This window comes from Herpailurus yagouaroundi, unplaced genomic scaffold (genome assembly GCF_014898765.1).
Source record: "Herpailurus yagouaroundi ecotype Mexico unplaced genomic scaffold, PumYag 182, whole genome shotgun sequence".
Taxonomy (NCBI): domain Eukaryota; kingdom Metazoa; phylum Chordata; class Mammalia; order Carnivora; family Felidae; genus Herpailurus; species Herpailurus yagouaroundi.
In genome coordinates, this window is record NW_024412413.1 from 9,231,508 (window position 1) to 9,256,517 (window position 25,010).

At 53.9% G+C, this 25,010-nt stretch overlaps 3 protein-coding genes across 5 annotated transcripts in view; 1 reads left to right on the forward strand and 2 right to left on the reverse strand.

Moving 5' to 3' along the window:
• Window positions 1–1,563: 1,563 nt before the first annotated feature.
• Window positions 1,564–4,860, forward strand: RPS19BP1 (ribosomal protein S19 binding protein 1). 2 transcript variants are annotated; one of them, XM_040490783.1, is made up of 4 exons: window positions 1,564–1,703; window positions 1,888–2,016; window positions 3,902–4,079; window positions 4,114–4,223. In XM_040490783.1, exons 1-4 carry the CDS (start codon window positions 1,652–1,654, stop codon window positions 4,184–4,186), a joined length of 432 nt encoding a protein of 143 aa, XP_040346717.1. In that variant the 5' UTR covers window positions 1,564–1,651; the 3' UTR covers window positions 4,187–4,223. The 2 variants fall into 2 exon arrangements, with proteins under 2 accessions (XP_040346717.1, XP_040346718.1); XM_040490784.1 differs by lacking the exon at window positions 4,114–4,223 and adding an exon at window positions 4,340–4,860 and having other exon boundaries at window positions 1,574–1,703; window positions 3,902–3,999.
• Window positions 4,861–11,884: 7,024 nt separating this feature from the next.
• On the reverse strand, window positions 11,885–14,006 carry ATF4 (activating transcription factor 4). Its single transcript, XM_040490782.1, has 3 exons — window positions 13,812–14,006; window positions 12,889–13,209; window positions 11,885–12,798 (listed from the first exon to the last, which is right to left on the reverse strand). Exons 2-3 carry the CDS (start codon window positions 13,115–13,117, stop codon window positions 11,969–11,971), a joined length of 1,059 nt encoding a protein of 352 aa, XP_040346716.1. The 5' UTR covers window positions 13,118–13,209; window positions 13,812–14,006; the 3' UTR covers window positions 11,885–11,968.
• A 5,249-nt stretch (window positions 14,007–19,255) lies between these two features.
• MIEF1 (mitochondrial elongation factor 1) overlaps window positions 19,256–25,010 on the reverse strand; it is a 10,327-nt gene continuing 4,572 nt past the window's right edge. For both annotated transcript variants that reach the window (XM_040490781.1, XM_040490780.1), the window contains exons 2-5: window positions 23,195–23,345; window positions 21,844–22,021; window positions 21,378–21,640; window positions 19,256–20,761 (exon numbers count right to left, since the gene is read on the reverse strand). In XM_040490781.1, the coding sequence (XP_040346715.1) occupies window positions 19,955–20,761; window positions 21,378–21,640; window positions 21,844–22,021; window positions 23,195–23,338 (1,392 nt within the window). In that variant the 5' untranslated portion in view covers window positions 23,339–23,345 and the 3' untranslated portion in view covers window positions 19,256–19,954. The remainder of the gene's footprint in view (window positions 20,762–21,377; window positions 21,641–21,843; window positions 22,022–23,194; window positions 23,346–25,010) is intronic.

Sequence of the window (25,010 nt, forward strand, 5' to 3'; positions counted from 1 at the left end):
GGTGGCGCAGTTGGTTAAGCGTCCGACTTCAGCCAGGTCACGATCTCGCGGTTCGGGAGTTCGAGCCCCGCGTCAGGCTCTGGGCTGATGGCTCAGAGCCTGGAGCCTGTTTCCGATTCTGTGTCTCCCTCTCTCTGCCCCTCCCCCGTTCATGCTCTGTCTCTCTCTGTCCCAAAAATAAATAAACGTTGAAAAAAAATTAAAAAAAAAAAAAAAAGAAGAAGAAGAGTAACATCTTGGGGCGCCTGGGTGGCTCAGTCGGTTAAACATCCAATTTCAGCTCAGGTCACGATCTCATGATTCATGAGTTCGAGCCCCACATCAGGCTCTGTGCTGACCACTCAGAGCCTGGAGCCTTCGTCGAATTCTGTGTCTCCCCTTCTCTCTGCCTTTTCCCGGCTCACTCTCTTTCTCTCTCAAATAAATAAACATTAAATTTAAAAAATTAAAAAAAAAAAAAAGAGTAGTGCCTAGGCTAGAAGTTCTCAAACTTTTTGGTCTCAGAAACTTTTTTTTTTTTTTTAATTTTGAGAGAGTGTGTGAGCCAGAGGGGCACAGAGGAGAGACAATCCCAAATAGACTCCACGCTCTCAGCACAGAGCCCCACACGGCTTGATCCCACGAACCAGCTTCCATCCCATGAACCAGGAGTTGGAGGCTTAACCAGCTGAGCCACACAGGTGCCCTAGTCTCAGGAAGTCTTTAACACTCAAACAATTTCAGGATCCCAGGGGTATTCTCCTTTGAACGTCCCCTCTCTGTAAAGAGAGCTTTCCTACTATTCTTTTCTGGTCTTATACTTTATTAAACTTTTGCCTGCTGTTCAAACAAACAAACAAACAAAAAATTCAGGATCCCAAACAGCTTTTCCATGTGTAAATACCTATTGATAGTTATCATATTAGAAACTAAAACTGAGAAATTTTTAATTTTTAAAATTTAGTAGTTAATAAATTTTGTTTTAAAAAAACAATAGCAAACTCATTACATGTTATAAATAAAAGGACGTGGGGGACCCTTGGCCCAGTGACGTTGTCAGAGATGCTCTTTTTCACTGCTTTATGTTAAGTAAATATTTCTAAGGAAAACAGTCGTATTTTCCAAAGCAAAACAAAATCGCGGGAAAACACTGATACGGTTTTGCATTTTTGCAAATGTCTTTTAACGTCTGACTTAATGGAAGACAGTTTTTCATGCCATACTCGACCTGGGAGATACGCTGCTTTGGTTGAAGTACCGGAAAAATACTCCCCTTGCACTCTTTTCCATTTTCAGAAAAAATATAGTCGTAACACTCCGCTCCGCCCCGGACCTCACCCACCACGGAGCTACAGGACGCAAGAGGCTGGACCAACCAGCCTGGGCTGGTTTAGGACGGCTTCTGGGAGGAGGCGTGGCCTTGTGCGCAAAGGGATGGTTGGATTGGGATTGGACAACAAATGCGTCCTTCTGCAAGTCGGCCCCGCCTCCGGTTCCCGCCCCTATTTCCTCTCAGTAGTAAAGTGGCAACCCCAACGCATGCGTCCTAAGGCAGGCGGGCACTTCCGCCCGCCCACCCCGGAACCTCTGTTCTCGCTCGAGTTTCCGCGGAGAAGCTCAGGGAGGCCAAGGCGGAAGTAGTGTGAGCGTGTGGGCGGAGCTGAGTGTAACCATGTCGGCGGCCCTGCTGCGGCGGGGCCTAGAGCTGCTGGGGGCGCCAGAGGGTGAGGAGGGTCCGGCCGGAGCCGTGCAGCGCGGGCGGAGGGGCGGAGGGGCGGCGGGGGCGGCGGGGGCGGCGGGCTGGATCCCCGAGGGTACGGAACGATCCCAGCCAGGCTTGGTCCCGGTGCGATGGAAACCCTGCGCGCCCTCCGACCCGGGTGCATGCCTCTCCCTCTTCCCCTGCAGCCCCCCAGGCCGCGCCAGGCCAGGCCAAGCCGAGCGGGGCTCCGGTGAAGCGGACCCGGAAAGCGAAGACTACCCAAGCCCAGAAACTGCGGAACTCGGCCAAGGGAAAGGTGCCCAAGTCCGCGCTTGGTGAGCTCGGGAGGGGGGCGGCACCCTGGAGGAGGGAGCGCTTGAGGCCGAGCTTGAAAGTTTCGCCAGGCATTTCTGGAACACCTGGTGTGCGCCGGGCGCGGGGCGGGATCCTGGGAATACGGAGAGGAACGTAACGCATCTTCCCGGAGAGTGTAAGAGCGAGGCGGGGGAAGAGTGCTCTAGAGAAAATCGCTCATGCGGAGTTTGGAGGAAGTTAGTTGCTTTGAGAATTTTCAAGAAAGAAGCCTGGTAATGACATTGTGAACAAGGGTCAGAGGTGGGAGCGCCTAACAAAACAGTTAATATTCTGTGGGCCTGGTGCTGTTCTAAACCCTGTATAAATAAACGTTCGCTCGCTTGATTCCTTGCACAACCCTGTGAGGTCAGTACTGTCGTTACCCAGTGTTCAGATGCAGAAACAGACACCTGTCCAGATGGTACAGGTAGTAACCAGGCAGTGGGTCTCCAGAGATTTGCTCTCCCCTACTCGGTTCAGAGGGAGGCAGTGTGGCCTGGGCAACTGCGATAGTGCAGAGACAGTTGGGGGGGGGGGGGGGGAGCATTGATGAGCTTCAGTGGTGAATTGGCTGCAAGGAGGATGGAGGAAGAGGGAGACACCAAGAACAGAGCCTAGTTTGTAGTGGAGGATCCTGGGGGATAGGATTCCCCTTAAGGAGACGAACAGACGTGGGGAGCGACGGGCGTGGGCTGGATGGTGGGGTATTCTGACCTGTGGCAGGGCTTGGTGAGTTCCTAGTGTGTCTTGGAACCCCTGGGGCCTGGTATATAAAAGATGTTCAAGTGATTGTTGACAGAGCTGTGAATTCCAAGCAGGAAACCGCATGAACAAAAGCGTGGAGGCAGGAAAGTGAGCCGCGTTTGAGCGCCACCGATGTTGGTGTGAAAGAGGAGTGTAGGGTGCCAGAGGTCACCTCCTTTATTTATCCCAGCCCGTGTCCCCCCAACCTGTCACTGTACATAACTGATGATGAGGGGACTCTCGAGCCTCAGTGACCGAGCTAAAGAACCTCTGTGACGGTCACCGTGGTGTGAGCTGCATCGTCTCTCGCCTGGGTTATTTCAACCACCTCTTAACGTCCATCCCCCGTCCCCACCACCACCACACCCAGTAATCTTGTTCTCGCCACAGTGGCCAGAGTGATCCTGTGATGTAAGTCGGACCTGTCTGTCCTCTGCCCCTCACCCTCTGGTGGCTTCCATCAGACTCGGTGCCCAGTGAGGTCCCGCGTGGTCTGCCCCCTCTCCAGCTTCGTGTCCTGCTCCCCACGCCAGCCATTTTCTGTGCTCCGAACACACGGACCACACTTCTTCAGGTTCTTCGCGCGGCCTGTTCCCTCTACCTAGAATGCTCTTCCCCAGATGTCCATACACTCTGCCTCCAGCATTTGCTAAAACGTCAGTTCAGTGAGGCCTGCCGAGACCCTCCTATTTAGAATCCCGGTCCTCCACCCTTGGCATTTCTCATTTGTCTTTACTGTGCTGTTTTTCTTCATGATGCGTATCACGCTCTAAAATACCGTTTACCTTGTGTACCGTGTCTCTTCGCTCTGGAACGTAAGCTCCACGAGGGTAGGAGTTCCGTTCTGTTTTCTGCTGTATGGCCTGCACCTAGAACAGTGTCTGATACACAGTAAATGCTCGGGCCTTATTTGTTGAATAAGTCACTTGAGCATCTGGGAGCCAGTGGGGGGCTTTCAATGGGATCTGTGTGGAGAGCCCGGGATGTTGGAGTAACCTAGGGAGGGGACACAGGGCCTCTGGTATGGCTGGTACAGGGGGTGGGGAGGAGATATCGGGAGGGGACCCGGAGGCCCCCAAGGGAGTACATCAGAAATGATTCCTGTCCGCCTGCCCTCCACAGCTGAGTTCCAGAAGCGAGAGTGTCAGAGCTATCTCAGAGTAAACCTGAAGTTTATGACCAGTGCAAGAAGCACAGTGGCTGAGTCAGTCACCCAGCAGGTTTGTCAGAGGGGTAGACCGCGGGGAGGAACCTGCGCGGGGAGAGCCATGGGAGTCCCTGCCCGGAGCGCGGAGCAGAGGTTGGGCCCCCGCTCTGGAAGGCAGAGAGCAGAGCAGGGCTGCTGGGAGGCTGGGCCTGGCCTTTCTCCCCTGTTCCCCTCGTGGGCCCCAGTTTGCTCCTCTGTAAGTGGAAGTGGTGTGCCCCGCCTCCCAGGACAGCGTGAGAGCCGGTTGAGAGCGAGGCACTTGGTCAGCTGTACCAGGCTGTGCAGCGCCAAGGGGCAGTCCCTCATGCGCCAAGAGTCACCACCCAGGGATCCCGACTCCCCCACATTCCTAGGTTGTGCGCCAGAACCGGGGCCGCAAGGCCTGTGACCGACCTGTGGCCAAGACGAAGAAGAAGAAGAAGGCTGAGGGCACCGTGTTCACTGAGGAAGACTTCCAGAAGTTCCAGCAGGAATACTTCGGCAGCTAGGCTCCCAGGAGGACGCAGCGGGAAAGGCACTCAGCCCGTCTCCTCCTCTGACCTCACAGCCTCTGCCGACCCCAGGACCCTGCCAAGCCGCCGGCCTGGCACAACGAAGCCTGGGGGCTAGAGCCAGGGCAGGTGGCTAGAAAGGAGACGGTGAGCTGGAAGCCCTGGGGAGGACACGCACTCAGAGCACAGCTGACTTCTGCAGGAGGGGGTCGTCTACCTGCCAGAAAACACGTCTGACTGTTTGCTTTGGCCCGAGGAGGGCCTCTGGGCTGTGTGCTCTGGAGAAGCCAGTCACTAGGCCCCCAGGGCCACACCTCTAGGAGTAGCAGGGCGGCTGCTGGGCAGGCTTCCGGGCTCTAATAAACGTGAACCCGAGAGCCGTGTGTGCTGCTGATCTGCCTGGGGTGGTGTCTCCCAGTCTCTTCTGTCACCAAGGGGCCTGTCCCCATCTCCCATGGTTCTTAGAGCTCCGGGTCACAAGCCCTCCAGTCCGGGGCCGCAGGGGTGGCTCAGTCGCTTGAGCTTCTGACTCTTGATCTCAGCTCAGGTCATGATCCCAGGGTCATGGGATTGAGCCCCGTGTCGGGCTGCGTGCTGAGCATGGGGAGCCTGCTTAAGAGTCTCTCTCCCTCTGCCCCTCTCCCCCACTCTCTCTCTCTCTAAAATAAATTTTTCAAAAAGTTCTGCAGTCCAGCCCCAGTGCAGGTGCCCCCTTCCCCGCAGCGGAGAGCAACTCACCCAGCATCTGCTGATGTGCCCAAGAGGAGGCCCCTCCCCTGAAGGTGGCAGCCACAGCTGACAAGGGAGCCCTTGAGAAAAAGTAGCACCCACAGCCGCTGACTCGGGGTTTCGGGCAGTGGGAGTGCGGTTGCCCTGTTGCCCAAGGCTTGTGCTCTTTTGGGGGGCAACTCAGAAGGTGAGCTCAAGAAACAGGGCATCACACCGAGGTCTGTGCCCAAGCGGGAAGATGGGGCTGGGTCCACACCACCATGAAAGGGCAGGCTGGACCGTTCCTGGCAGGCGCATGCATGTTGACCGAGCATGAGTGAGTGGATGTACCGACTAGCTGGGTCTTCAGGGTGGAGGAGACCAGTCCTGGAAGTCCAGGGGCCTCTCCGTGGAGGGGTTGCGGGCCTCATGGGGAAGAGGGCCCTGGATGCCCTGGGCAGCTCCATCTGACTCTCCGCCCTACAAACAGGGCCCCAGAGGTCACGTCTAGCAGAGGACTTCAGAAAGGCCCCCTGTGGCTGGGCCAGCTGGGGACCCACAGTCTGCCAACCCAAAGTAGGTCCTGTCCAGAGGAGAGAGGGTTCCACACCCCACACACATGTCCCGGGGGTCCGTTCTTGGTTGTTAACTGGCTTTCCATCCTACCTGGGGACAGAAGGGGGCCTGCAGACCTGCCTGAGGCAGAGCTGGAGCCTGTCCTGTGTGCAGGTGGCCTTCATCCCAGCAGCAGGAAGCAGACCATCCACCCAGGAGGCCAGGAGGGCCAGAGAGGAGGGTGCCGTTACTCCAAACCCTTATCAACCCACTTTTCCTCAAATGAGCTGGTTCCAAAGAAGGGGAAGACGGGTATTCTTCAAATTCTCACTCCTGCCTGCTGAGCTTTAACGACCCCTATGTGGAGAGAGGGAGACGAACTTGGATACCCTTGCAGACCCCCTCCATCTTTTCAGCAGCTCGGCAAGAAGCTGGCTCAGCTGTGCAAGCACTCACGTGCTCACACTCCCCGGGAAGAGGGGCTGACCAGCCGCTGACAAGGACACACCTACTGTTCCACAGGCACCCTCGGGTGCCCTGTTTCCAGTTTCCAGGTATCGAGCGACTGGCCTGGCTCTACGGCAGGGAGTTTGCAGGCACGAGAGCCGGGGTTCTGCTGCTTCTCTGCTCGTGGGCTTTCCGGCAGTTGTTTCACCTGGGCCACGTGGCACTAGTGAGGTGGGTGTCTGTGCTCCTGAGTGACCAAACTAGTGCTCACCGCTGAGATTCTGGGCCAGCAGGTCAGGGGAGGACTCTGGGATCTAACGGTCACCCTGCCCAGTTCTGGTACCAGTGGTCAGGAGGTGGCTGAGGGCCCAGGAGAGGCTGGTAGAGGCACTGGGGAAGCGAGGATGTGCCACCATGGGCGGGGGTGCGTGCAGAAGTCACCGATGGGGGGGTGCAGCTCCAGGACCCGGTGGCTGACATCAGCTGGAAAAGGAAGGGACAGGGCTCAAACAAGAGGAGGCTGACTTGCCACATTCCCACCAGGACTGCAGACCCAGAGGAGGAGGCCTTCCCCAGTTGAGACATTGTGAGCAGATACAAAGCGCCTGGAAGCATTTGTGCCTCGCGTGGTTTGGGGGGGACCAGGCTGAGCAAAGTTGCAGGAACTCACGTGACCAGGGGGAGGGCCCCAGCCAAGGCTACCTGTGGTTTCCACAGTGGGGTAGGCTGTTTGAGCCGTCTACACTTCCTGCTCATTGATGACTACTGGAAGGGTTGGCCCAGGGGCTAGGTGGGAGTGGGGCAGGACTGCCACGTGGAGCCTCGCTAGGGCCCAGCCACAGGCCTGTCCGGAGCTTGTGAGGACAGAGGGCTGGGTTCCAGCAGGAGCCGGGTGGGTCCCCATCAGGGGACTTCCTCTGGCAGAGCGGGGGCAGGGAGCCCTCTTGGAGAGGGAGGTGGGACTGTGGCACTCCTATCATGTGCCCATTCGTGAGTTTGCTGGGCCAGCTTTCTTGGGGTGCCTTCCCGTCTACATCCACAATTTTCCAATCCTTTGAAGGCCAGGACAGACACCCATCCCTCCAGGCAGCCTGCTGTGACCTACCACCCAAGAGTCCCTGCTCCTTCCACTGAGGTCACCCAGCCTCACACAGTCCTGGTCCTGGAGCTGTCACTGTCTACCCCGTGTAAGCATCCACCTGCCGTCCTCCCACCGGACTGAGCCACCTTCCCCTCACCGTGTGGTGCCCGGTGCGGGTGTGCTGCCTCCTAGGGCCGCTACTGGGGGTGGGAGGGAGGCTTTCTGTCTTCAGCTGGACTCCCTCCTGGTCTCCGGCCCTCTAAGTCTCCCCACCGTCCCCACCGTCCCCACCTGCATGTCAAAGAGGCGCGCCGAGGCTGAACGCGTCCTCTGCCAGCATCCAGGGGCTGAAATGAAAACCCTGCTCCTCCCCTGGTTTTCTCCGTCTCGGGAAACGGAAACCGCCCTTCCAGTTGCTCAGCTGCCATTTAGTCCCCTCTCTCACACGCCCCGTCGGAGGCTGACTTCCTTGAGCTTCAGAATCTATCCAGGCCCTGACCGGCTCTCCTCTCTCACCCCTACTGACCCCAGCCCCATCCTCTTTTCCTGCCCACCTGCCATTCTCAGGCCATCAGAGGGACCTCTTGAAATGGGAACCAGTGTATCACTCCTGCTGCAGGGACTCCCCAGGTCACACAGAGGAAAGACTCAAGTCCCATCAGGGCTACTAGGCCCTGTACCGTGTGCCTGTCCCCCCCTGCAGGCAGCCCTCCCCCCGACCCCCTGGGCCCCTCCCTCCCTCGTCTCCTGCCAGCTTTGCCTCCCTAAACACCCATCTTACGGGCAGATCCCCCGACCTGAGTACTCAGCCTGCCCCACGGCCATCTAGCGTCACATGTCTCACTTTAAGATTTTAAGTAATTTCTACACCCAGTGTGGGGTTCAAACTTACAACCCTGAGATCAAGAGTCGCATGCCCCACCGACTGAGCCAGCCAGGTGCCACTAGGTGTTTTATCCTTACTGGCGGTCTCCCTCACCAGAACGAGAGCAGAGACTTGGGTCTGTTTTCCTCACCACTGAATCCTCGGCATCCAGGACAATGGTGGGGGCTCATGAATAGTTGCAGAGAAACACGAAGGCCGTTCCCTGATCTCCAGCACTTGCGGCCTCATCCTAGGGGCGGAACAGGCGGCAATGCTGAGAGCTGAGTGGCTCCTGCCTCGGTACAGGCAGCAGAGGGCTTGGAGCTGAACCAGGAGCACCCCACGCCCACCGCACCACGGTAGAGCCCAGCCCTGGGGCCGGACCTCGGCCTCAGTCCCGCCCCCTGCCCCGCACCCCTCCCTCTGTGTGGGTCTCTCTAGCATGGAGACCCCACGTGGCCTATCTGTACAGGCCTCGGTCATTGTCTATACCAGCTGCCCCTGGACCAGCATCCACCTGCAGCCTTACCTCATTAAAAAAAAGGCACGATTGGGGCGCCTGGGTGGCTCAGTCGGTTGAGCGGCCGGCTTCGGCTCAGGTCATGATCTCGCGGTCTGTGAGTTCGAGCCCCGCTTCGGGCTCTGTGCTGACAGCTCGGAGCCTGGGGTCTGTTTCAGATTCTGTGTCTCCCTCTCTCTGACCCTCCCCCATTCATGATCTGTCTCTCTCTGTCTCAAAAATAAATAAACGTTAAAAAACATTAAAAAAATAAATAAAAAAGGCACAATCATCAGATCCTCCTCACAGCTCCTAATGAGCCAATAACCGCAAAGCTCTCAGTGCCAAGCGTCAGAACTCTCAGTGACTATTAGCAGTAATCATTATTACGTGCCAGGCACTGTCATGGGTCCTGGAAATACGGAAATGAACAAGACAGCAAGATCTCTGCCATCGGAGAACTTACACTGTAGTTGGGGAATAGGAAATAGGTAGGGTCATGGAAAATAACAGTTAAGGCAGAGGGGCTGGGACATTTGCAGAGTCCTCTTGGAAGGCCTCTGGGATGACATATGAGACCTGCATGAGAGAGGGAAGGAGCTCTGGAAAAATCTTGCAGGCAGAGTTTACAGCAAGTGCAAAGGGCCTGAGGGAGGCATGAGCTTAGCAGAAAGATGCAGGAAGGCCCTTGTGGCTGGAGCACAGCGAAGAGTGAAGGAGGGCGAAGTCTGAGCATGGTCCCTGGCCTGAGCCTACAGACTCTACAGGGGCCTTTGCTGCCCACCCCATCCCTGCCATTTGTGGTTTGGGGAGTCTTTAGCTACAGGGGCCTGGGAAGGGGCATAGCCCAGCATCCTGGCCTTAAGCCTTTAGTCTGCACTGCCCTTCAGGGCAACCCAGGGAAAGGTTTCCCTTCAGTCAAATGGGGGAGTGGGTCACTGTCTCCAAGGACAGAGGATCTCACTGGCACTGGATGTGACAAGGTGGCTGGGTCACTTCCAGAGCTGTGGTCTCTCTCACCTCCTGTCAACTCTCCGTGTCCCTCTCCTGTCCCACCCTACATGCCCCAGGCTGGGGCAGCTGCCCAGTCATACAAAGCATAAGATACTTTTGGGGGTAGATAGAAGGAAGCACTTGTAGTCGTAGATTCTTATTTCCCGTCTCGGATTTAAAAACTGTAAGGTCACAAAGCTGAAGTGAGGCATAGAGCAGGGGTTACAGGTGACAGCTGTGCTCATGTGGGGGCCTTTGGCAATGGCTGTAGGCTCCCCACTCTCCTCCAGCTCCTTCCCAAAGCCACCAGGGATGATCCACGTGGACAATGGGTGTTATCTTAACAAAGCCTCCACGTTTGTGATCTGTGGCACACCACCTTAGCACCCACACACGCTTTCTCTGAACTCCCAGTTTAAGACAAGTGTCCGGGGTCCCCCTATAATCCTTCCTAGAAGGAATTATGGAGCCATACCATTTAAAAACATTCTGTGGAGTCAGACTGCCTGGATTTGAATCCACCTGGTAGCGGGGGATGTTACTCAACCTCCCTAAGTCTTGGTTCCCACATCTGTGAAGTGGGTAAGAGGTAATCCTTATGAAAAACTTTTTGGGGGCGCCTGGCTGGACTCTTGACCTCAGAGTTGGGAGTTCAAACCCCACGTTGGGTGTGGGGATTACTTAAGATCTAATTTTTTTAGTTTATTTTGAAATAAATAGCTGTGTTGTTAGTGCAGAGCCCGATTAGGGTCTCAAACGCACAAACTGGGAGATTACCACCTGAGCTGAAATCAAGTCGGACACCTATCCAAGCCACCCAGCTCAAAAATCTTTTAAGGCATCTTAGGGGCGCCTGGATGGCTCAGTCGGTTAAGCGTCAGACTTTGGCTTAGGTCACGATCTCACGGTGTGTGGATTCGAGCCCCACTCATCAGGTTCTGTGAGGACAAGCTTGGGAGCCTGGAGCCTGCTTTGGATTCTGTGTCCCTCTCTGCCCCTCCCCTGCTCTCACACACACTTTCTCTCTCAAAAATAAACATTAAAAGAAAAACTTAAAAAAAAAAAAAAAAAAAAACAGGCATTTTACGGACGCCTGAGTGGCTCAGTGGGTTGAACATCCAACTTCCATCCAACTTTGGCCTAAGTTATGATCTCACAGTTGCTGAGTTTAAGCTCCTCTGTGGTCTTTAAAAAAAAATTGAATAGAACTTAGTTTTTGTAATCTCAATGTGTGAGGCTGAGCGGATGCTGTTCAACCAGTAAATCCCCACATATTTAGCTGCAGTTAAGCTGCTTAAATGGGGCTGGGGGGTGGGATCTTGTCTGTGATACTAATACCTAGCTGGGTGGTCCCTGCAGAGTCAACTGTGGGGAGAGACCCACAGCCTTGTGGGATCTCTACCACCTCAAGGTAAGACCTGTACCAGGCCCAAGGTCCATTGTGAACCGCGCCCCCACCCCCCACCCCCCATGCCTCAGAGTAATGTTCCCATTTGGGTCATTGGTTGTATTCCAACACTAGGTGTTGGGAAAATCAGGGGAACATGGGCCTCCCCTCCCCTTGCACACGCATCCAGGTTTCAAACTCAAGGGGCAAAACAGGTTTAAGAGCCTGATGCTCCTTCATGCACCAGTTTCCCTTTGGGTTATCACAGAACTGAGAATACACATAAGGGCTCAAACACTGCCATGGAGATAAAAAGCAAGGCTCCCTCCCTGGAGAGCTAGACCCACAAGACACACAAGATGAGGTGACCTGACCAGGATGGACTCCAGACAAAGGATGACTTCTCAGACTTGAGAAATCCAAGTTGCAGTAGTGTGGCTTCCTGGTACTGTCCTGACATCTGCCAGCCTTAGAGCCCAGCTCTGGCCAGGAACTTCAAGCTACAGGTCGGTCCTCAACTCCCAGCAAAAAACCAAAGACCCATTTCTCTGAGATCTGGGAAGAGGCCTCTACAGAAATGTAAAAGTTAGAAGAGAAACTTTGACTCAGGCAGGCCTTATCTGGGCACTTAAGGACAGATCACAATTCTGCAGGAAGCAGAAGCAGGCTGTACCTCCTGGCCACGAGCTCCCTCAGGGTAAAGCTCTTTGGCCTGAACCCCACTCGAGAAAAACACCCAGCAGCCTACTGCAGGGGGTTCTAAGTCCAATGAGGTTGAACCAATCCCTCCCTCTGGGGTGATCACAACCGCCAGGCCAAGGTTGGTAAGGCTGCCTTACCAGAGACCAGAAAGCAAGCACAACTCACAGAAGTACTTTCACTACAAAATAATTTATTACAACACACAGCTGCAGCACAAGCCTATGTACAAGCACATACTCCACTGACAACCCCAACTAGGGGACCCTTTTCTTCTCCCTGGCCTTTCGGACCTCTTCTATCAAATCTTTCAGATACTGGATCTCCTTGGCCAAAGAGTCTGCCCTCTCTTTCAGAGCCTCGTTCTTCTTTTCTAGCTCTTTACACTCGCCAGTAAGGGCCTCTTGCTCCGCCCTCTTCTTCTGGCGGTACCTAGTGGCTGCTGTCTTGTTCTGCTCCATTTTTTTCAGCTTCTTATCCAACTTCTCCACCTTTACTTTTGCTGCCGTTTTCTCTCCAGGAGGATCATAGGGTTTGGGGCGGGCAGAACCACAGAGGGAACATGGAGACAGCTGGCTCTTACTTGGAGAGCCCCTCGAAGTCGAGGGGCTATGCTGGGGGGACCCCAGGTAGGACTCAGGACTCATACAGATGCCACTATCATTATCTGAGGGGGCATCCTCCTCCTTTATGCACTGAGGGATCATGAGAATGTAAGCAGTAGAGTCTGGCTTTCTATCTCCTTCAGAGATATCCACCTCACTGCCTAGCTCTAAACTAAAGGAATGATCTGGAGTGGAGGACAGGGCCCCTGGGGAGAGAGAAAGAGGTTGCAGGAAGGTAAAAGGGGCAACCTGGTCTGTTTTGGGTAAACTTTCTGGGAGATGGCCAATTGGGTTCATGGTCTGGGGGGGCTCCTTATTCGTCTCCTGGACTAGGGGGTCAAAGAGATCACATGTGTCATCCAAAGTGGCCAAAAGCTCATCTGGCATGGTTTCCAGGTCATCTATATTGAACAGAGAATCAAAATCAAACTCCTTCAGATCCATTTTCTCCACCATCCAATCTGTCCCGGAGAAGGCATCCTCTGCAAAAGATTGAAAAGCAGTCAGATACACACACAAGGCAGCAAGCCCGACGCTCAGGTCCCACCGGCAGGCAAAGGACTTCTACTCACCCTTGCCGTTGTCTGAGGCACTGACCAACCCATCCACAGCCAGCCATTCGGAGGAGCCCGCCTTAGCCTTGTCGCTGGAGAACCCATGAGGTTTGAAGTGCTTGGCCACCTCCAGGTAATCGTCTAAGAGACCTAGGCTTACTTCAGCCCCCAAACCCGACTGGTCGAAGGGGGACATCAAGTCCCCCCCCAACACCTCGCTGCTCAGGAAGCTCATCATCTCGGCCATGTCGCGGGACTTTACTGGAATCGAGGAATGTGCTTGATTCGAAGAGGTCTTTGTCGGTTACAGCAACGCTGCTGCTGGATGCCGTGAAAAGCCTGAAAAGAAACCAGAAACCAAGGCCCACTAGAGACCAGCCGGTCCCAGAACTTCATCTTTTCATCCTGGAGGGAGACTGGCCAAACTAGAATTCCACTCGACAGCAGAGAATCGGGAACACGTGGCCTCAGAGCCATCGCGTCCACCTTCCTCGCCGCCCGGTCAAGCCGCACAAGATGGACGCCCTCGGGGCTGGGCCATCCCTCCACCGGCCGCCAGAGGAAGGCGCGCCATCCTCAAGTCCAAATACGGCCTGGGCCGCCGGCCCCGCCCACACCCGCCCGTGACTCACACCGCGCCACCGCCCTGCCCCGCCGCCATCTTGGCTCCTGCCACGTTTTGCTGGGAACCGGTCGGGGACGCGCCCCTGAATCGGAGGCCAGGGTCGTCGAGGACTTCTATCCCCGGGGACGGGGCGCGCTCCCCCAACACAGAAGCGTCGGCGTCTCGGGGACACCCAAACAGGGGTCACGCGTCTCGGGCGCTCGTAAAACCGCTTCCCCCTCCGGGACGCCGCCGGCCGCAGGCCGCGCCCAAGCGAGCCGAATGCCCTCGCCGACCCGCGGGGGCACGGCCAGAGCGGCCCGGCCCCGATACTTACGCCATGGCTTAAGCCGCTGGGGGGTGCCGCTGCAGAGCCTGGTGCTGCTGCCGCCGCTGCAAAGGCCAATGCTGCCGCAGGCACTGCTGCCTCTAATACGCCATGGCGGCCGCGGACCCTGGGGGAGCGGAGGAGGGAGAACGCGCACTCGCACAGGAGCTCTACATTTATAGGCGGGAGGGAGAGAAATGGCCGCGGCCCGCCGGCCGTGGGTCCTTTATAGACTTTGCCTCTATGAGGACGCATCACAGGGCATATCCTTCCGCTCCGGTCACGTGACCCACGCCTCCTACCCACTCATTATCGCCCCTCGGACGCCCCTACTATCTCCAACCTACGACTTTTATGTCCAAAAGGTAGCTGTGAAAAGAATGTGAATTATTTTTAGAGTCTCAAGAAAGGAAAAGGGCGCACTACTTTACAGGGCAACTAAGATCAAAGAGTCACTTTCCCCTCTGGTGCCGAAGAGCGCGGAGGGATTCTTCGACACACCTCGTTTCCGGTGTTAGCTTCGGGGGCGGGGAGAGAAGTCTTTCTGCCCAAGGAAGGTTTTTATTGTGAGGTTCGAGGCCGCTTGGTTGTCGCGCGAGATGTTGGCGGAGAGCGAGCGTCGAGCTGATTGGTTAGACATGGTGAGTCATATATATCTCGATTTTCTATTGGCTCTGAGCCCGAGGTGGGAGGGCTTCTCGCTGAGAGAGCCCAGGTCTAAGCGGAAAGGGGCGGAGTGGTGAGTGAGGTTCCCGCTGCTGGAGTCTGTTCTCGGTGGGCCAGTCTCGGTTAATTTCCCGCTGCAGTGGCTTCCGCAACTCTGCGCACACGTAGCGGCCCGTGGCTGCGCCGGCTCCTTCCCCGACCTAGAGCGTTCAATGGTGACGACAGGCCGGAACCCGTGTGGCCCCTTCCTGCCCCCCTCAGTGAATCTCCGAATTAGCATCCAGTTTCAGGCCCTACATGAAATTAGGGGAAAGGAAGTGGCATTTCGTGTGCACTTCCACCATATGCAAGGCCTTAAGTAGCTGAAAGGGGAGACAGGACCTCAGTCGGGATTTCAAATGCTTCATGCCCATCTACCATAAAGGGCCAACTCTGCATCCTTACTGTCAACTCTCAAGTCCAGGCGGGAAGATGCATAATCTATAGCCCAGTTTAAGGTATTTTTACGTACCCAACCTGCTAAAATATTTGCTATTCTATTAAAAGTATTCAGTCCATCACAAGGGAACTTCTTTTGGTTTATGCAGATGCAGTTGCCCCAAGAGATTTTATTAAACTGGTATCTGCCACTGTCAGTTAACACCCAATTCTGCGACTGCCCGGTGTAACCTAACCACTTCTCAGCAAGTCCCCCTAATGCCGCTAATGAGAGAAGCTTGAAAACCCACGCCCACTTGCGGGGGGCGGAGGGTTCGTGTGTTTGGAAGCAGCGGTCCAGGGTAGGGCCTGCAGTTTGCTCTCTATCGGGGAGCTGCGAAGAGTGCCAAGAAAGCTCTTCACCATCCTCCAGTCCCCTTCCCCCAGTCAGGCCCTGTGGGGGCAGAAACCTTAAGTTTCTGCCTCCATTTCGGTGGGCCATAGAATTATCTGTAGCAAGGCTGTGAGGTCAAAAAATGTGGGGAGCGCTGTCCTTGTCCGTTCACTGCTTTGATTCAGTCTAGCCCAACGACTTCTTTACAACAGCAAACCGAACTAATGCGATGAGGTGTGTGGCCCAAAGCCATACAGCTTTCCGTGGAGGCAGTATGGGGTAGGGCTTAGAAGACAGGTTTTAGAGGCAACTCCAAAAGGATCCTGGCTCTTCCATTTAGTGGCGGAGACATTTTGGTTACGCAAGTTATCCTTGCTGAGCCAGTGTCCTCATCTGTGAAATGAGGCTAATGATGAGTATCTTTATGCTTAGAATGAAGTAAGATTATGTACGGAAAGCATTGAACAAAGTGCTGATAAATGCTCAATAAATGGTTATTACTATTATTAGAACTCAGGTCTTCTGATCCTGACCTCCCAATCCCCACTCCCCATTTTCCTTTTATCATCCTGCTTCCTCGGAGGACTACTAGTATTTATTGAGTTGATGAAACCAACAACTGGTACATGTAAAGCATATTGCAAAGTATGGTTTTTGTATTGCTTTGGAGAAATCACAAATGTCAAGATATAAAGTCTAGTCTTACGTGCAAAGGCACTTAAGTATCCCTGAACCATTACACAAGTCTTCCAAGGTGTACCGAAGAACCCACGGGGCATGTTTCAGGAGACCCGTCAGTGCCTCCTTACAGATGACTAGGCAGGAGGTTGAGAATTAAAGAAAGTAATGTTGCCCCAGTTTTGACACTGCAGAGGTCATTGATGAATGGCTCCGGGGGCAACCTGTCCCATCCATTCTATCATGGAGACCCAGATCAAGCACGTCCGAGGTTCTAGCTGAGAATGGAGAACCAGTACCGCTCCTGTAGGAAAATGTTTCATACCACACACAAGTCAACGCTGTGGGAAAGGAGATTTTTATTTTTTCTTTCCATGCTGTGGAAGGACATCATTTTCCCCAGCTTTACTTCCTCCCTCAAGGAGAATAAAAGATAGCAATTCCCCAGGTCTCAGGGCGAAGCTACTTCTATGTGGACCTAGCCAAGGTGGGACACAAAGACCAGTGACTGATTCCAAATCTACCAGCTGAATGTATCAACTGCTACTGAAGGGCAGGCAAGTGACTGGAAGGCAAGTTGTGGACTTGGCCTCAGGGACCAAGAATTTAAAGACTACAAGGTGATCTGAACAAAAAGGTAAACACGCTGGACTCCACCTCGGAACCCACATCTGGGGGGGCACCTGGGTGGCTCAGTTGGTTAAGTGTGTGACTTCAGCTCAGGTCGTGATCTCACAGCCCAGGAGTTCAAGCCCCGCATGGGGCTCTCCGCTGTCAGCGCTGAGCCCACTTCAGATCCTCTGTCCCTGCTTCTGCTCTCTCAAAAATAAACTTAAAAAAAAACCCAAAAAACTCACCTAGTATTTTGGCCACTGAGAACCAGCAGTGTCTAAAAGGGCCACAGCCTAACAGATCGAGTCTTAAGTGTCCCTTACCATTGTCTTTGGCCTGGACCTTTAGCAGGAAGAGCAGAGTACTAAGAAACCCTGTGAACACAAGTTTCCAGGCAAGGTCACAGCCTCAAGGAAGATAGGCTACGGCAGAGGACTCCAACACAATGCAGGTTTTCCCTACTTACAGAACCCCCGCTGGGGCCTCTCCAGGAGATTGTGATCATGAAGCTAATTCCTTGTCAAAACCATGGGAGTTCTCAAGTTGGAGTACAAGGGAGCAAAATCAGCTAATCTGGGATGTGAACAGGGAGACCAGCAGGGGCCGAGACCCAGGAGGAAAGACCATAGGCCTCGACACAGCTTTTCCAAACGTTAACTTTGATCATTTATTTGAAGGGGGAAAACAGTCACGACAAAGCATATCATAAAAATACTGTTATCCTGAACTCATTTTTCAGGAAGGGGCACCAGGGAAAAAAATCAAAATATACTTTGGAATGGATTATGCTTTCGAGACAACGAGTATATTTTTAAGCATTAGGCTAACTCTGTGGTTTGCTCACATACATGGTGCAAAAAAATTTCCAGAGAAGTAGGAGCTGGTGCCATGACTTCAGGCAAAGGTGGGAGTTACTGGGTACATAGGCAGGAGAGTGGTGGGGAAAGGCACGACGTCCTTCCCCAAAGATTAAAACAATCGGGAGGGGGTGCAGAATGCTATCCTCTTCCATCCGAGAACCTCAACACACTGGACAACCTTCCACGTTTTACAAGGCTTGCCCAGTCTCGGTCACCAAACCCACTAGGACCAGGGCCAAGAATTTCCACTGCTTCTTGTTCTGAGGACTTCCAGGTGGTTCTTGCTTGTGAAATGGGAAAGCCACGGTTTTTGGTTTTTTGTGAAACACAGTTAAGAGACAGAGATGCCCTTGTGTTGCTCTTGAAGAAAAGAGATAAAACCAAATGGCAGTTACACTTGGCTTTGATAACCTGGGCTTAAGTCTTTAAAATCTTTTGTTTCTTTCCAGCTCTCCTTCCAATGCTTTACATGCAATTTGGTCAGAGATGCCAGCTTGAGAAAACTTGACTCTATAATACATTGGGAAAACCGACTGCTTTACCTCGATGAAGACCGCCTCCCCTCTCCTTTCCCTCTAATGGATCCGAGAAGCGAGCTCCGTGCTCCGGAACCACCAAGGTCAGGCTCTACCCCATCCCCTCCGGGCCAGTCACCGAGGGCAGCACTCAGGCACAGAGATTTCCTTTAAACCCGAATTTGACTCTGATGAACAGCCAGGGTGGAGAATCTCTCTCAGGGTTCCAGGCTTTTTCTGTTTCATTCTCTCTCAGGAGCTTCATACAAATGAAAGAGCTGAGCCACTTTAAGGAACCTCTGCACACATAGAGAGGAGCAGGAAATTTTTCCCAATAGAGTCGAGGTTAACCCTAGTTCACCCTCCTAACCCATGACAAGAAGGGGGCAGGACCGTCTACCCTAAATTCAAAGGTAGTTGAGGGTTCAATGCTATTTAGAGTCATTTCATGCTGCTGTCGTTGGGAAAGAACGAGACAGCTGTGGAGAGCTTCACCAGAATCTCACCGATGGAGGTAGGAAGAATAGAAAAAATAATAAAAGTTGATGGGAGAACGAAATACTGGATGGGCAGATCAGAAACAATTATTACTGGCTTCTTGCCACGGACAGGACAAAAGCACAACACAAGACGCACAGACGTCGTGTATTAAGCACTCCTCCCCACCCTCAGGATACTTTGCAATACACACAGCGCAGTTTTAGCAGCTGGAAATAAGAGGGGGCGGAGCAAGCTGCACCGCCCCCCCCCCGTGTTTTACACACGAACTCTCTCCCTAGGTAGCACCAGTCTCCCCAGGAGCGGGCTGAGACAGGACGGGGAAGAGGTCAGCGCAAGTCTGCTCGCCCTTCGACGGTGCCTGGGGGGCTCGGCACGCACGGCTCTCACGTTCCTGTGGCAGAAGCTGGGGAAGGAAGGGCTGGCTTTGGGCCCCTTCCTGCTCTGAGGCAGCATCCTAGAGAGGCGGGGCCTGATGGGGGAGAAAACTCAGTCACCAAGCCTCGACTGGTGACTGGATTTTCCAGTTAGCGTTCAGACACCTGTCAACCTCCCCCAAGGCTGCGTCCTCGAAGGCCTCGTCCTAATTGGCAAGAAGCAAGGAAGGGGCTGAACAACAGCACTTGTGCAGGGGGGGGGCGGTGCCCCGGCAGGCAGCCCCTTCCCTCCCTCGTCCTCCTCCTGTCCTCCTGCCACTCCACTGTCACAGCTGATCTGGTAGACACCAGGCACAGGCACCCTCCCCAGGCCCTCCTCACCACCTCCAGCTCCCCCGCGGCACCCTCACAGATGGCCATTAAAAAACACAATCTACAGGCAACTTTGCATCCAGTTTATCTTGAGCCTCACTCCTGCGTGGGTCAGTAACCGTGTTCCCAGGAGGGACCTTCTCAGCACTTAGGAGTCTGAGCTGGTCAGGACGTGGGCTGCTTCTCCAGGAACCTGGGTCAAGAGCCAGCTCTTCTCCCGGTTTTAACCCCAGAAATTCTAAATAGTGTCTGAGCGCTCACTCTGCAGAGCTCAGCTCGGAAACGTGCCGATCAGATCAGAACTCTTCGGTGACATTCAGCTCAAAGGCAACATCTTGACGGGGCAGATATGCTCCAGGGAGAAAAACAAAACAGAAGGCGTGAACAAGAGGAACAGACAGAGGCGACACTGGAAAGAAAACAGGCCAAAGGGCAGACAGGAGCAGAAAACCTGGGCCAAACTGCAAAACAGCAGCTCAGGTCAGGCCAGTGCTTCACCTTCTCAATTCATTCCAGAAAAGTCAGCCTGGAGCAAGGGGGCGGGGAGGAGTAGGAGCACAGTGTTTGGTAACAAAAATAGAAAGGGCTGGGTGAGAAAAGAGGCAAAGAGATGGCATTCTAATCAGCATGAAGTGACCGGGGCGATGACCAGCAAGATAGGAGGCACCTAGGGACCCTGTGAGGCACCAGCTGTGCAGCCACGTGTTTCTAACGGAGAAGCCAGGGTCTGACCGCCTGACGTCCACTTTGGCCTTCACCTGCCCTACGTGTGCAGCAGCACCTCCGGCTCAGACAAGGAGCAATAGAGAGTATATCCCAATTCATCTATTTCTTCAGGAGTGAGCTCTGCAAACAAGTTCACCTTGGGGTTCAGGGCACTGGGCAGGACTCCGGCCTCTAGGTAGCTGATGAGTCCCCTCAAGGCCTGCAAGAATCGGTCGGCCAACATATCTGGAGACCAGTCAGCCTCCTCCTGGGCCAAGTGGAGGATGACGTTGGTGAGCTGGCTGGCAGTGAGGTGGCCCAGAGCCGGAGTGGACTTGCATATGGCCTTGAGGATCTTGAGGCACAGAGATCGGCAGCCCGAGTCGGCCTGGTCCAGAGCCCGCAGGCGTGCCGTCTCTGCGGGCCGCAGGCTCAGCCGCCATAGGTTGTCATACTGGGCCAGCCGGTGTGGTCTGGCTACCAAGACGGTGTCGCCGAGGGTCACCGACGGCAGGAAGTCGATGACGAGATGCTTGTCGCGCTCATACTGCACTTCCAAAGTCAGGGCTTCTGGGGGTGGTGCCGGTCGGATCACGTAGTCCAAGAGGGACCCTATGGCTGGCCAGTTGATGGAGCCAGCCACTACCTTCTCAAATGTGTCTGCCACCGTCTTGGGGGAAAGGTAGCCCCCTACTACGCAGCGGTCCCAGTAGCTGCTACCACGAGGAAAATACTCCGGGTTCTCACGGCGAACCAGGCAGAAGCCGGGGACATTCATGATGGTGTCCTCACCAGGGATACACGACCACAGGTTCTGCTCCAGCACCAGGGGCACGATAAGTTGGATGTGGTCAGCTGTCACCACCTGTTGGAGCACAATTAAAAAGGTTTTGAGGGATTTAATCTGCTCAAGAGAGAACTTTCCCCAAACACAGGTCCCACCATCTTGTATTCCCCCATCAATAAAGGAAACGACGAATTCGTTCAGAGCAAGGATTTGAACCCCGGTCTGTCAGAATAAGAAAAAGAAAAAAGAAAAAAACAAAAAACAAAAAAACAGAAAGGGTTAAGGAAGACACGACAAGGGCTACGGCAGCAGGTGGACTTCAGAAACAGTAAGACCCAAGACTTCAGTCTTTCTGGCACGCCTGGGACACCGATCTTCTGTACCAAGAGCACTCTTGAGAAACGGCTTTTTTTGTTTTAAATGTTTTACTATTTTTTTTGAGAGAGAGCGTGAAGAGCGCTCGTGCGCACATAAGCCGGGGAGGGTGGCGGGGGCGGGGTGCGGGAGACAGAGGATCCAAAGCAGGCTCCGCACTGTCAGCACAGAGCCCGACTCGGGGCTCGAATTCACGAACTGTGAGATCGTGACTTGAGCCGAAGTCCGACGCTCAACTGACTGAGCCCCCCCCAGGCGCCCCCGGAGAAGCATCCTGGTCAGCACCCGACCCTACCCTTCGTGAGAACCACCTTGGTACCTGCAGGTCGTCATAGAGGCTGCCACTCAGGTACATGTCCCGGAGCGGCATGTCCGGCAACTTGGCCCGCAGGAAGCTCCGGAGCTCGGCACATATGTCCACGGCAGCTTGCTTGGCCCGAGCCTGCTCGCCAGCAGGGATGGCCGCCCGGTTCCGGTAGTAAGTAAGAAGTTTCTCCTGCAGGGACATGCGGAGCCGTGACTTCTTCAAGTCTACCTGGCCCTTCCTGGCCAATGGCTTGGGCCGGGGCGGGCAGAATGTATCTGCCAAGGCAAGAGAGAGAGGCACATGAGCTCTTCCCGCGCTCGCTCAGTCCACAGCTGCCTCGGCCCTGGAAAGGAGGGCCTGGCACGAAAGTGCAAGCGCAGTGCCTGGCACACAGGTGCTCAAGAAAGGTCTGCTGAAAGCGGGGGCGGTACTGAGCACCCAGAGAGAAGCCCCGGAGGGGCGGGGGCCTTGTCCTCACCTGCGTCAAAGGCTGAGGAGTCTGTGGGAAGGGTCTGCAGGGACCGGCTCAGGCCTGTCTTCATTTCTTTATTCAGCAGTCGGGGCGAGCCCATCCAGTTCGGTTCTTCCCAGCTCCTCTTCCCTGAATGGCTCAGGCGGGTGGGGCTGGTAGGGGCACTGATCGCCCTATCGTACATCTGAAATAGCAGAGGCCGCGGCATAGGAAGCTTCCTGCCTCCGTTTCCCTTCTTCTCAGCAGCTCTGCCCTAGGGGGTTTGACTATTTTTTTTTTTAATTTTTTTTTTTTCAACGTTTATTTATTTTTGGGACAGAGAGAGACAGAGCATGAACAGGGGAGGGGCAGAGAGAGAGGGAGACACAGAATCGGAAACAGGCTCCAGGCTCCGAGCCATCAGCCCAGAGCCCGACGCGGGGCTCGAACCCACGGACCGCGAGATTGTGACCTGGCTGAAGTCGGACGCTTAACCGACTGCGCCACCCAGGCACCCCTGACTACTATTTTTCAATAACTTTAGTTTTACTCTAGATTATGGAACACTGTGCTCCGTGCAGAAAATCTCAGGAAACACTAAATGATGCAAACAAGAAACAGATCTACCATAAGGACACAACACAGACACGACTGTTAATATTTTGGTCTGGCTCCTGCTGGGAAATATGTAGGTATATACTTAGGATCCTACTCTACGTATACTTGTGAAACTGGATTTTTTTTCACTCATCCTTTTTATCATCTCCCCACTGTCACTGAAAACGAACCCAGTGGTCAACACTATGTACCTTTTCTGACTATTCAGCATTGTACCTTATGAACGTACCATAATGTTGAACACGGATTCATTTATTTACCGGATATTTACCGAGTGGCTCCTACATGCCAGGCGTTGTTCTAGGTGCACAGAGTCAAGCAGTAAAACACAGAGACCCAATCCCTGCCCGCATGAGTCTGCGGTGCAGTGGAAGGATACAGGCAATATGGAATAAACAAGTTAAATGTGACATACGCAGTCAGAGATAGATGTTAAGAAAAATAAAGTAGAAAAGGGAAATAGGAAGTGTGTATGTGGTGGGAGTGTTGCTACTTCAAATCAGGGAGTTAAGGAAGGGCATTTTGGTTATTTGTAGTTGTTTACTCACTGGGATAGACTTATTTGTATTGCCACCGATTTCTTCAGGGCGGAGTCCTAGAAGTAGACTTGCTGAGTTCTCCTATGGGCTCATCTAACAATGTCAGATTTCCAGGTTATGCCCCCATTAGCAGTATCCGAGGCTCATTCAAGGTCAGCTCCACTTTACAGAGGCAGCCTCATCGGCCTCCCCCACTCCTGGCCCTGGCTGCGCCCACTTACCCGCTTAACTGCCAGTGTGGCGATGCCCAGCATGGCTGCTCCGCCCACCCCCAGCACCAGCCGGGCATTGGAGAGCACGAAATCAATGGCCGTGCCGATGCCATTGTCATCCTTCTTGCCTTTGCGCTCACCAGAGCCTGCCATCTCTCACCTGAGGACGAAGTCAGAACACAGCCATCACCACCTGGGACTCAAGAGCCACCCCTCCTCCCTCCCCCATCAGGCCACGCGGCAGTAGGGACAGGGCATTCTATGAATTCCAGCAACCCAAATCCTCCTGCCTCTAGCCTGCATGCTCTAGGGTCAAGGGAGAGATACCACGCCCCATGACATATCTGCATATGCAAGGGGTGGGGGGGAAGAATGGATCACGCTCATTGTGAACAAAATCTCTCCACCAATCTACTGAGGTTGTAGAAAGAAAGCCTTAGCTCAGTGTTCATCAATCCCTTCTTATATTATATTATATATTATATTATATTATATTATATTATATTACCCTACCATGCACTTCAACCTTCTCCCTCTCCCTTCCCACCACGGTAGCGTAGATTGTTTTGATCCTTTGGCTACCACTTCCTGTAAGGTGAGACCTGAGAAGGTCTAACCTAATAGACTAGGTTAGCAGATGCTCATCCAGTCCCATGGCGTCACTTCACACATAGGGAGGTGACCTGCCAGAGGTCCCAGAGACAGGGAGTGGCAGAGTCACCTCCACAACTCAGGATTCCAGCTCCTAATAGGCTGCTTTTCCTACCATCATGTTTACCCTTTACCCACACCAAACTTTCCCACTCTACTTTCTGCAAAAAAAATAAACCGTTAAAAAAATAATAATAACATGGACCAGACTACTGCACACGGAGACATAACCTCAAGTCCACACATGAGAAAGGTCCAAAGGGAAAAATAACTCTGTGGACACTCCCACTTGACAAATGCTTTGCTTCTTGGGGAAAGTGTTCAGGTGGCGGGGGGGCACAAGGAGTTCAGGTGAGGCTGGCACGGTGACACTGAGTGTAAACCCCAAGGACGCTGTAGGCTTGGCTGTTAACTGGGAAAACACACACACACACCCACCCACCCATCTACCCAAATGCACTTGAAAAATGAACTAAAAAGGAGCTCATGGGCTCAAGACCAAAGAGGCGGCCTCTCGTACAGAGCTCCGGCAAGGGGAGCACACACTTGCTCCCCGGCAACAATGAAGTCATCCTGACTGAAGTTCCCCGCGTCCCCACATTGGCCCGTGAGAACCGTGGGTCCGACACAGAGGAAGGATGGCAAAGCGGTGCAGATCTGAGCGCTGCTCTTACCACCGCTGCTCTCCTACCTCCCGCATCTAGCACCCCAGGAATTACACAGGGAAAGCCAGCTATGCACCACTCGGGGTCCCAACATGCCCAGGATGGGAGGAGACAGAGACAGGATCCCTGGGTGCATCTTCCAGTGTAAGTAACCTTCTTTCTTTCTTTTTTTTTTAAATGTTTAGTTTTGAGACAGAGACAGAGCATGAATGGGGAAAGGGCAGAGAACGAGGGAGACACAGAATCGGAAGCAGGCTCCAGGCTCCGAGCTGTCAGCACAGAGCCCGACATGGGGCTCGAACCCATGAACCGCAAGATCATGACACAAGCCAAAGTCAGACGCTTAACCGACTGAGCCACCCAGACGCCCCAGTAACCTTCTTTCTCATACCGCTACAACTAGGTATTGCTGGCTTCACCTCTTCTGGCCCTTGCCTCTATCCTCCCCCACCCAGGGAAGGGAAGGGAAGGGAAGGGAAGGGAAGGGAAGGGAAGGGAAGGGAAGGGAA

Bases quoted from the DNA above. Each gene is read 5' to 3' on its own strand.
- ATF4 (XM_040490782.1), bottom strand. From the start codon at position 13,117: ATGGCCGAGATGATGAGCTTCCTGAGCAGCGAGGTGTTGGGGGGGGAC. The intron at 12,799-12,888 runs GTGAGTAGAAGT...AATCTTTTGCAG, and splicing joins TGCCTCAGACAACGGCAAGG to AGGATGCCTTCTCCGGGACA.
- RPS19BP1 (XM_040490783.1), top strand. From the start codon at position 1,652: ATGTCGGCGGCCCTGCTGCGGCGGGGCCTAGAGCTGCTGGGGGCGCCA. The intron at 2,017-3,901 runs GTGAGCTCGGGA...TGCCCTCCACAG, and splicing joins GGTGCCCAAGTCCGCGCTTG to CTGAGTTCCAGAAGCGAGAG. The intron at 4,080-4,113 runs GTTGGGCCCCCG...CAGAGAGCAGAG, and splicing joins GCCCGGAGCGCGGAGCAGAG to CAGGGCTGCTGGGAGGCTGG.